General features: G+C 42.3%; 1 protein-coding gene across 1 annotated transcript in view; it reads right to left on the bottom strand.

Annotated features, from left to right (window-relative positions):
* Nucleotides 1-10,823: 10,823 nt before the first annotated feature.
* YEATS2 (YEATS domain containing 2) overlaps nucleotides 10,824-10,946 on the bottom strand; it is a 71,151-nt gene continuing 71,028 nt past the window's right edge. The window contains exon 31 of the mRNA XM_065410945.1: nucleotides 10,824-10,932. Coding sequence (XP_065267017.1) covers nucleotides 10,824-10,932 — 109 coding nt within the window. The remainder of the gene's footprint in view (nucleotides 10,933-10,946) is intronic.

Below are 10,946 nucleotides of genomic sequence, written 5' to 3'. Positions count from 1 at the left end.
GGGAGGGGGATCACAAACGGAAATAACTAAAACTAAAGCCAGTGCTATCTAACAGACCCGTCTACAGTAGGTCAGTGAAAGAGCTGGTGAATGACCCAAGCTGACTTTTGAACTTGTTTTTATTTTTTTTAAAGTTTGAAATAAACAAGCAAGCATCTCACACATACACTGAAATACTACACCAAACAGTGTAGCATCCATGACTGGCATTGATTTCAGTGGTGTTTTAGAAGTCTTTTGGCATGATGATACTCTTTTAAAAAAAAAAATCAGACAAAAAGTCACTGGGGCTTCATGGCTGAAAGCTGAATATTTCAAAGTTGGAAAGCCACCTTAGGTGGAGTTTGAATTTCTGAAGAATAAACAATAGCATGAGAGAGAATCAAGAAAGTCCTGACAAACAACGCCTCAACTTGGCTCTTGGCTGACAGCAAACTCACTAGGTCAGCTCAGATAACTACTGTGGATTGTATGGGTCAGAAACTAAAATGTTTATGGATGTAATTTGTAATGGTCATGCTTAAGGTGTATGTATATAGCGTACATGGATTTTGCATAATGGAATCTGAAGATTCTTTAATAAAAGGATATGCTTAGACTTTTATTAAATGTTAATTCTTTGCTTATGCAAGATGAAAAATATATTGCCTTGAAAATCTTGAATTATTGCCTGTATATTGGTAATGCTAGTGCTAAAAATAACCAGAGATGAATGTTACATGGATACTCTATTTTAAAAAAAAGTAGAATGTAAGTCATACCTTCATTTTTAAAGATGGACCATTTTAAATTTAATTATTCTAAAGATTACCTTTTTTAAAAGATAACTGATGTGGATTTAACTTTTACTCATTCTGTTTTAATAAACCATTTCCTAGTGCTCGTTCATCTAGATTGTGATAAACGTAGAGTTTTTATCTAAGGGGTTTATGCAATATAATTAATCTATTTCTAATTTAACATTTTTCCTAATTTTCTTCTGAAAATGTCACACAGAAAAAAGTTATAGTTTGTGTGTTAGAAATTTGTCTATTAGAATGAAAGGAATTGTTACCCTCAAACTTGAACAGTAATCAGTTATTCATTCATCTGTAATGAAAGTGACTTTGATAAAATGGGAAGTTACAGAAATTTTCTCTTAACCTTTTCCCAGCTCAAGTCAAAGGCTGGTTTAATGATCCTTTGGACTATACAAACACACTCACATTGCCAATCATCTCCGTAAGAGCGATTCTTGAACTGGGGGCTGGTGGACTATATTTGAAATTTACCTAGAAGGTACAATGCATTATATAGGGATTTAAGGGAGCCACTTCCATTAAACCTGGTACGATTGAGCCACTAAGACTCAACCATGAGTAAAGATAATATGCCCATTAATGTGGGTTTCTTTGGGATGGGGGATGAAATTTCTTGCACTCTTCAGATTTTATGTTGGGACTTATTGTCCAATGAATTTGCAGTATTTAACATCAGTACTTGCAGAAAAAAAAATCGATATTATATATATGGTTATTTATTTATTTATTGGGGGAGGAGGAGAGAAGAGAGAGAATCATAATTTTTTCTGGAAACTGATTGAAATATTCCAAACTGCACTAAATGTTTTGCATGTTAAATGTTTCTAAGGAAAAAAAATGTATAGTCTGCTTGATTAATCTATTTATAAAGTTTTTAACAGTTCAGTTTCAACAGTTCAGTTAATTTCACTCTTGGATTTTATTAGCAGAAAAACCCAACACATACTGCCTACTCAGTTTCTTTTCTTAATTTACTATATTTCTACAAAACAGTTGTAAACAAACTGGTAATACATGAAGCTTGTATTTTATCAAATGGACTGAAAGTTAATTTAATAAAATGTATTTTGGCTACTGGTTCTTTTTCTAATCTTAATTTTGATGTAAAACATAGCATTGCACATTGATCTTCAACAAAAAGATCTGTAACTATTATTGTGTAGCTGTGTACTTAGACACACACTGGTCCAGAAGACAGTCACACTAGGCGGTCTCCTAAATCACTCAAAACAAAGAGAGAAGTCCAAAATAATAGAACTGAGCTGCCTGCCTAGAACAACGACACTGAGTATTAGACTGGTTGAGAGAGGTGGAATCACTCAGTCGATGTTATCATTGTCTTTGGATGCTGCAGTTTATCAGACTGGGAAAGATTAAAAAAAATTCTGCACCACATCATCAGAACCCCTCAGAAATCCTCAAGGGGAAAAGGGAAAAAAAAAAAAAAAAAAAAGCCATCACAACTTACATGGGCAGTGGGAACAAAATCACCACTTTACAAGTCACCCAAGAGCAACCTCTCTGAAGTAGCACTAAGGACAAAAGTTATAATTTCTAGTAAGCAATATTCAGACTTAATTCTCTGCCCTTTTTGTAACTGCATTGAGCTAAAAATTGATCAGATGATTGTATATGTGTTTAAAAAAAACCACCCTGGTTAGTTCAGACTCAAGTTCAATTATATTCAGGTAACATGTTCCCATGTAATTCAGTTGCTTTAGATATTTTATACCTCACAATATTTACTGGTGAATGAGCACTGGAATACTCAGCAGTTCAAGCACTATGGGAATAGTAATAAGTTTATTTTTTTTTGCCAGTTTTGATTACCTTGAAAATTAGTTTTGTTAATGCAAATGTTGCAGATGCAGAGTTCAAAGTCAGAAGATGCAGAAGTTAAGATCCCCTGATGTCTGTTAATCTGCCTACATTGGCCATGGATACTAGTTTACTGCAGATATTTAACACAGTTCTAAAAATACCGCATATGTACAGCAAGGCCAAGTCCACATGCAGTAGGAACATCACTTCTGCATTTCTTGACTTATTTTAACTATGCAACCTTTACATCTTATGTATCAAGTTTCTTTGAAAAAGGAGAGAGGTGAAAGTCCCACCAACTTGCTATGAGGCACCACATTCACGTCAGCCATCTTAAGGTCCATATTGTTCCTCTCTGCACAGCTGCAGGAGATCTGGAGGGAGAGGGGAGAATTCAACCAGAGAGCAGAGGAGAGGCACCAGAATCCCTAGTCAGGGAAGTACTGCAGAGTTTGGGGCTGAGGTGTGTGTGTGTGTGGCTCATGCCCCAAGGAGAAGAACCCTGAACAGCCTCCCCTCCCCTCTCCCAATGGAACTATGTGTGGGAAAGTCCATGACTAGATCCTCATGGCTTTTTTCCCCTCATGTCCTCTCCTAGGGCTATTTCTGCAGGAGGGCTCAATCTGGCTCAATGTCCCTAAGGTGTGTACAGGCTTAAATCAGACACTGACAAATGTTCCACCCCTCCACTCCCTAGGGTTGCCAACTCTTCAGGATTAGCCTGGAGTCTCCAGGAATTAAAGATTAATCTTTAATTAAAGATTATGTCATATGATGAAACTGCCAGGAATCTATCCCACCAAAATGGACAACCCTACCACCCCCACAAATGAGAGAGCACACGCACAAGCAGTGAATCCTAGCATAGCATCTCAGGATGCAATTCTTTCCTGTGCATTCCCAGCTGATTTTCAATCATTCATAACAATCAACAGCCAACCAATTGTTTCTCAAGCTTAGATGCAGACCCAAGGCCGCTGGCAGAACTATTTACATGTTCCAGGGCTGCAGCATTTGTATAGTAGGTGTGTTGGGTAACAATCCTTTTCAAAAAGGAAAAACATTGAGCTGCAGAATTCGTGGCAGTTTATGGGATTTTCCTCAAATCTACTGGTGATCGTTTCAGAAAATGACGTGTGTGAACACAGGATTATCCCTGAGATTGATTTGCAGCCTCGGCTACAGCTTTGACAGCCAGAGACTCCTGCTGATAGGGAGAGGGTAGAAGGGGGCCCAGCCAGGGCCACCCCTCTGCCAGAACCTTTCTGAACCCAGAATTGTGCAAGGAAGACACGCACCCCCCACTCTGAGGGCACTAGGATCCAGGCAGCGCCCCCCACCATGTGCTTTTGGGGGAGAAGTGCAGAGAGGAGCCAGCCAGAAACTCCAGCTGGTAGGAATAGAAGCAGTGGGAGCTAGGACCTCTGGCCACGCTACACTGTTCTCTGCCCTTTGCTGATTGCTCAACCCTCCTTCCTCCCTGCCTTTTTACCTCAGCTTCACTCCACAGCTGTCCTTCCTCCCTTGCTTTCTCCCCCTTACCTTCCCCTTTAGCAGATCCCCTACTAAGTAACACCCCTCCCCCCACTGCAAATAAATAAAATCACAAAACGAAAAGTTTGCCGCCACCACCACATTGTTCCCTCTACTTGTGTGTTCGACTCCTTCCCCCACCCGGTGTCTGTCCGGTCTAGCTAGGCCATATGGTCTTCTTTCCTTGTACTACCCGGTCTGTCTGTATCCATCTGTTGTCACTTAGGGTACGTCTATACCCAGCCGCTAGTTCGGCGGCTGGCAATCGAACTTCTGGATTCGACTTATCGCGTCTTGTCTGGACGCGATAAGTCGAACCCGGAAGTGCTCGCCGTTGACTGCGGTACTCCTGCTTGGCGAGAGGAGTACCGCGGAGTCGACGGGGGAGCCTGCCTGCCGCATCTGGACCGAGGTAAGTTCGAACTAAGGTACTTCAAACTTCAGCTACGTTATTCACTTAGTTCGAATTGGGGGGTTAGTGTAGACCAAGCCTTAGACTGTCAGCTCTTTAGGGCTGCCTTTTTGTTCCATTTGGGGTCCTGGCCTGTGGCTCCTAGCCACTGCGGTAATATAAATAATAGTAGATCTAGCCCTCTATCTACACACACACACACGCTCCCGCCAGCACCTTTTCCACACTAACTACAGAGTATCACATTCCCAGTAAGAAAAAAGCTGCTTAGTTTTACCTCACAGACCTTGTGGTCTCACCTGCATCATGAGAGCACACTACCACATGGGAATTTTACAGTGGTCATTGCTTTATAATGGCGGCCAACACCACCACTCTTACATAGGACACACCCACACTGGAACAAGCTCTTGGATATTCTGCTGGGCCAGGCAGCATCCAGAACCCAATGCACCTTTGAAAGGCCAAGCCTTTCCACTGAGCCCCAGAAGCATGCTGAAGGTCACCAAAATACAGCCTTACTGCATGCCCACAGAGGTACCCTGTATGAGAGGGCCCCACGTCTTTAGGAAAAGCAGAGGAAAACTTAACAGGCACTTCCCAGCTGGAGAAGAAGGGGAAATGCAGCCAGCAGTAGTCCCTTGCAAAATGGCTGCTTTGAGACTAGAGTAGCTTGTCTCTGCCCAATTTAAAGGGCCAGCCCCAGAACGGCATGCTGGGAAAAAGTTCCTATAAGAGGGAAAACTTTCACAGGGAGAACTAGTAGGGAGAGGGACTGCTTCTGTACTGTTTGTCTCTGTTCCCCTACTTGTCTTAGCAGGGTTCTTCCAGGTGCGCAGTCACTAATTGCTCTTGGGCTTTACACCTAAGCCCTACTCCACTGAATGGTACATTTTGCTTTGAAGCCATTTGAGGTTCCATGTTCTCGCAGACAGCAGGAGCTAGGGCAGCAGTTGCTGGCTAAGGGTGGGTGTGGAGGGAAACCCCTCCCCCCCCCCCCCCCAGAGCAGCGCACCTCATGGTGCTTAGAATTGCCATGCATACTGGTGCCTGTAGAACGAGCTGCTGTGAGTTGCCACCTGCTCACAGCCTAAAGCATAATCAACAGCAGAGCTAGTGGGGGACTCTATGGGGCATCCTTCCCACCTGAGGGAAAGCCCACCAAGGAGGGGGAAAGCCAGGAGAAGAGAAAGAGGCTCTTTGAGAGGGGGTGGACAAAAGGGCAGAGGAAAGGGGGGAGCAAGGAGAGAGTGGCAAGGGGGACAAGGTGGAAGCAGGGGAGAGCAGGAGAGGATAAAGAGCGCTGTTTGTGAGAGGAGTGATGCAGGGGAGAGGACAAATGGGGGCAGCTGTGCTGATGTTATACATTATGCCACAATATCCAGATTATAAAGTCTTTAACTATAAAACCAGTGATGGTCTTTTCTCTCTGTGAATCATATTGCAAGAGTGGTTTATTTGAGTCACACAATAATATCCTTGAGGGGGCCACTTAGGGATCTGGGGCAAAATCAGTACTTGGCCCTGCTAGTGAAGGCAGGAGGCTGGACTTGATGACCTTTCAGGGTCCCTTCCAGTTCTATGAGATAGGTATATCACATTCTGCTGGCTTGTCACCCAACCTGTCTGGAGGTTGAGAGGTGTATTTCCATTTTGCAACACTGGCTGCACTGTTCTAGCCAGGAACATTTGCACTTCTGCATGTCTGAGACTTTCTTGCGTGTTCAGTTGTTTGATTGAACTCTGGTAACTTGATCTGATCACCTAAAAAGTTGAGTAACATCTTAATGATCTTTGATGTAAAAAGATTTCCTTATAGCTAAATTACTTTCCCAATGTATTGTATGAGAAATTCTCATTTGACTGGCAACAGGATATGGGGCATATTAGGTTAACAGTTCATATTTTATCCATATAGGGCACCATTGTCAGGTAAGTTGATGGGATCAGTCCAGTTCATGGTTTCAGTGCAAATATCTGTCTAAGAGGAGCCTTGTTTGCTTTCACAACACAGATGGCAAGGACCGAACGGCCAGAGGAACTGAATTGCCCATGTTTGGAGGTGATCCTTCACATCAGGAAGGAGGCACACTGGGATATGTACACTGCTGGTGCCTTGCTGTACCTGTTCTGTACCAAAACAAAGGACTTATTTCTCAAGGGCTAGCAATCTAGCACCCTTTGCAAGCACCACAGTCACTTTAAGGGGTTGGGGTAAAGCATCAATGAGAAGTCAGCGTAATGATTCCATTGCGATGTCAGGCCCTTGCCACCTGGGATATTCAGTGCTGTGAATATCACATACAATTGCAGACAGATGGCTGTTGTTTGGGAAAGACCTTCCTTGCTGGAAGGGATGGTAATAATAGAAAATCAGAAAAACGTGATAAATACAAACATGTGGTAAGTGTTCTGCATGAATGCATTTTCCATCTTCTACAACTGAGGGTTTATTTCCTGTAAATATGTTTACAAATATGTCAATCAGCATGTGGGAAGGCTTTAGCGAAAATATTCCTAGTGTGTTAACAACAGAGATTGGTAACCTGACAATTTTGTCCATTTGTTGGTTAGTCTTCCAGGGCCTGATTCTCATTTACACTAAAGACTCTACTATAAATGAGAATCAGGACTTCAGTATTCTGAAAGACAGTACAAGGCTCTCATCTTCTGAACTACATGATGATTGACAATTTTTACCATTCCTGTCAAGAAAACTGATAAATAACCTGCTCAAAGCCGGTTTGATTTCTTCCCTTCTCATTCAACTTTCACTCATTTCTAAGGGCAAATAAGTCTGCTACTGTTTGCACGGGCACATCAAGGGTAGCTTAAACCTTCCACGGGGTAGCTTAAACTTTTTTTGCTCAGTTTCTGGCTCCCTCTTTCAAAAGAATGAAACCTTCATAATAAGCCATAAAAAAAACCCTCAAAGGCAAAAACTACCTTTTGCTTTGGCCAAGTTTAACAACTGTCAGGTTTTCTGCAGAGCCAACAAAAGATAAAATTCCCATTTTGCTTCAGGGACAAGCAGTGCAATGGTGTATGCTGCAGAATGACCGTTTAGAAAAACTGTATTCGGGTGACAGTTGAAAGTCAGACAATGTCATCACAACTAATAAAAGAATTTATTGTAAACTTATGTATATTACACAATTTTACATTATAATACAGAATGTGGAGGATTTAAACACTCAACATTTCAAATATGGACAATGTTTGTAAGGAGATCTTTGACTGACATTAAGACTTTTTAAAAAGCCACAGAGCATATAGGGGAATATTTAGAAATATTCCAATTTCTTTCACACTTAACTTGGTTTACCAATTTTTACAGCCTCCCCCTTGTTCTGTGACATAACTTTCTTCCGTTCAATTCTGATGGAACAGATTATCTTCTCATGAAGAAATGTGTCTCCCACCACTCTTGAAAATTCAAAGACCTTCTTGCAAAAATGTCCTACATTTGGACTACTAAACAAATATTATTGGTAGCTGCTTTTGGTTTCAACGGATAGCTTGTTCTTAGCAAATTTCACGTTGGATTATTCTCCTAGGGGTAACTATATTAACCTGGCTTGCTTAGAAATGAATCAAGAGACTCAATCATTGTAGCTCCTTCAAACTACTACAGAATAGATGCCTTGGTTTAGGGGACTTTTTAGAACTCAAATGCTGAACACTTCATTCTCTAGTGTTACAGAAAATCATGTGGCTCAAGCAGTTGGGGCAAGATTTTGAATGGCAGGTGCCCAAAGATGGGCTCCTACGTCCATAGGAGCTGCTGGGTGCTCAGCACTTTTGAAAACCAGGCAACCAATGAATAATTTAGTACTAAGGGACGGAAATGCATGTGTCGCTCCAGAATACCAGTGCACTGGCTGCCCAAAAGGGCAACTAACTGCCACATAGGGAAGAAGGTTTATGCAGCCTGGGATGGGACTACAGAGCCTAACTTACAAATTGTGTGCAAGTGTATCTAAAAGGTGTAGGAGGCTTAGCTTCCCTGTTGGGGCCTGGCAGCCTCTTATCCTTGATGTTTTATTTGCAGCCTGTAGGGAAGTCAAGATAGGGCCTGATGTTCCTAAATTAAACTGATTCCTCTCCACTCTCAGCTCTGGCCCAGTCACTGTTCTCTAGCAAGAGTCCCCACAGCAAGAGTACTTCAGACTATTGTAGAGCAAGGGCCAGATTGTGCAGCTGTTCCTCAAGCCAGCGAGTGCTCTCTCATGCAACTGATCTTGCTGGGTGCTCACCAGCACAAGTAAGAATTCCACAGTTGGGCCCCAGAGTGTTTAAAACATCCACTCCAATGCCATCAAAGCTCTTCATCTCAGAGCCCGACTCAAATTCCCTCTCATCAGTCCCATTTTCAATGCTAAGGGCAAGCTGAGTAGTACTGTACTCCAGTCCTGTTGATTTCAATGGGGCTATCTGCAGACGAAGGTTCTCTTTGCGGTGGGCATCAATGGCCGATTCTGGCCTGAGGAGGACAGTGTCAAGGGTGTATAGTTTAAAAACTAATTTAATTTTATTCTGGTTTGTAACTGCTCCTTGAAAGCCTGCAACCACCTTTCTTCAGCTGAATCACTCTCCCTGGAGCATGCACATAGTTGTGTTTAACTGCAGAGCTCCTGGCATCAAGTTTATTAATTTTCTAGTGAAGAAAGCACTCAATAATTAGTTTTGAAATACACCCTGTTCCCCAACAAAATAAGCTTATTTAGCAGTTCTAAAATGCTTTACACTTTGAAATTGCAGCACAGATATTAATTAGGCCTCAGAACACCCCTATGAGATAGGTATCCTTATTCCTAATTTTGCATATGGGGAAACTGAGGCACTGAGCAGTGACGCAACTTCCTCCAGGCCAAGCAGCAAATGAAGTGACCCAGATGGGACCAGAACTCAAGAGTCCCCAGCTCTCAGGGCCTCATTCAACCTATTACGTGGTATTGCCTCAAAAAGACAAGGACTTTGAAAGCCTGGTAAAGTAATAGTCAAATTTTGCCCCCCCACCCAACATTGACAGCATGTTTACAATATTGCCAAATACATATCAGGAAGATTTTTATATTGCCGGTTAGACCTTCTTACGTCAATTAGCATTCGCAAGGCTGCAGTGTGCCCTTCAGATGTGGCATTCACAAGAAGGAGAACATGGCAATACTTAAGGCAGGTGAGTGGTGGGACCGGAAGTAAAGGTTCTACCCACAGCCATGGTATCAGATGCTGCCATGTCCAAAGTACCTGTGTTTTCCCCAATCCTACTGCATCTTTCTGCTACACAGAGTTTAAACCAAAGCTTTGTTGCTGTCAGTTCCTCACAATCTGTGCTGATCATCGACTAATGTTTTCCAAAGATTTAAACAAGTATTACAGAGCTAGTGGCTTGCTCTCCAGCTCAGTAATCGGGATTCTTCCAGCAGCCAAGGTCAATACTTTCTAGGCAAGCAAAGGATCTCGCCAATTAACGCCCAGAAATCTTGACACAATCCTCTGTGAAATGAGCCACGCATCCAAGTCACCCTTTAGTTTTCCCCTCACATAGGTCACATGCTCAGTTAGTCTCTTTAAATTTGACGTTATTCATTCATCTTGGCCAGGCCCCCAACCTACCATCACTGGGATGTCTGAGGTGCTCACTCAGTCCCTCCTAAAGGAAGGAAATATTTGTTACCATACAGTCAGCTGTATGGTTGGACCTGCTGTGTAACAGGAGTCATGTTCATGGTGTTCAACTATATCTGCACAAGTCGCTCACCACAAGCATCAGCCTCCAAACAAACCAACTTCCAAAGCTGCCTATTGCTTTGCATGTATTCGCAACACTGTGGGCAAATGGTCTCCAATGGCCCCCCAGCTCACAGCAAAACCTGTACTGGTCTGTGGATTGCCTCAAAGGGAGCTGAAGTGCTAAAGAATCATTTCCATCTTAAAAATGCATCACCTCAGCAAGCTATCCAGTCATCAGTTGGAGGAGGCCTATTTTGCTGCCAAGTCTTTTTCAGCTAGCAACTGAACGCAAACTGACAAAGTTTACTCATCCATTTACTGAGTAAACAACACTGCAATCTAACAACTTGATTTGGAACAGAGCATCATTTTGTTGCATTAAGGTGCATCTTTAATTGGAGGTAACAATCTAGTAGCCCCACATTATAAAATGTATATAATAGCGTCCTACAGAGACAGTGGAATTGTCATTAAATACTTCACTCTTCAATCCATTGTTACTACAGCATCTTCAGGTTATTTCACTGTTCCTCATTTAATATTCTCATATGTTTGTTTGTGAGGAAATCAAGAAAGGGAATATTGCAGATGGCTTGGTGAATATTCATCACTGTGATGTCTCTTGGAATCCTGCAGAGAACAAA

Source organism: Emys orbicularis, chromosome 9, assembly GCF_028017835.1.
Source record: "Emys orbicularis isolate rEmyOrb1 chromosome 9, rEmyOrb1.hap1, whole genome shotgun sequence".
NCBI classification, from domain to species: Eukaryota; Metazoa; Chordata; order Testudines; family Emydidae; genus Emys; species Emys orbicularis.
This window is presented reverse-complemented; position numbering and strand designations above follow the sequence as displayed.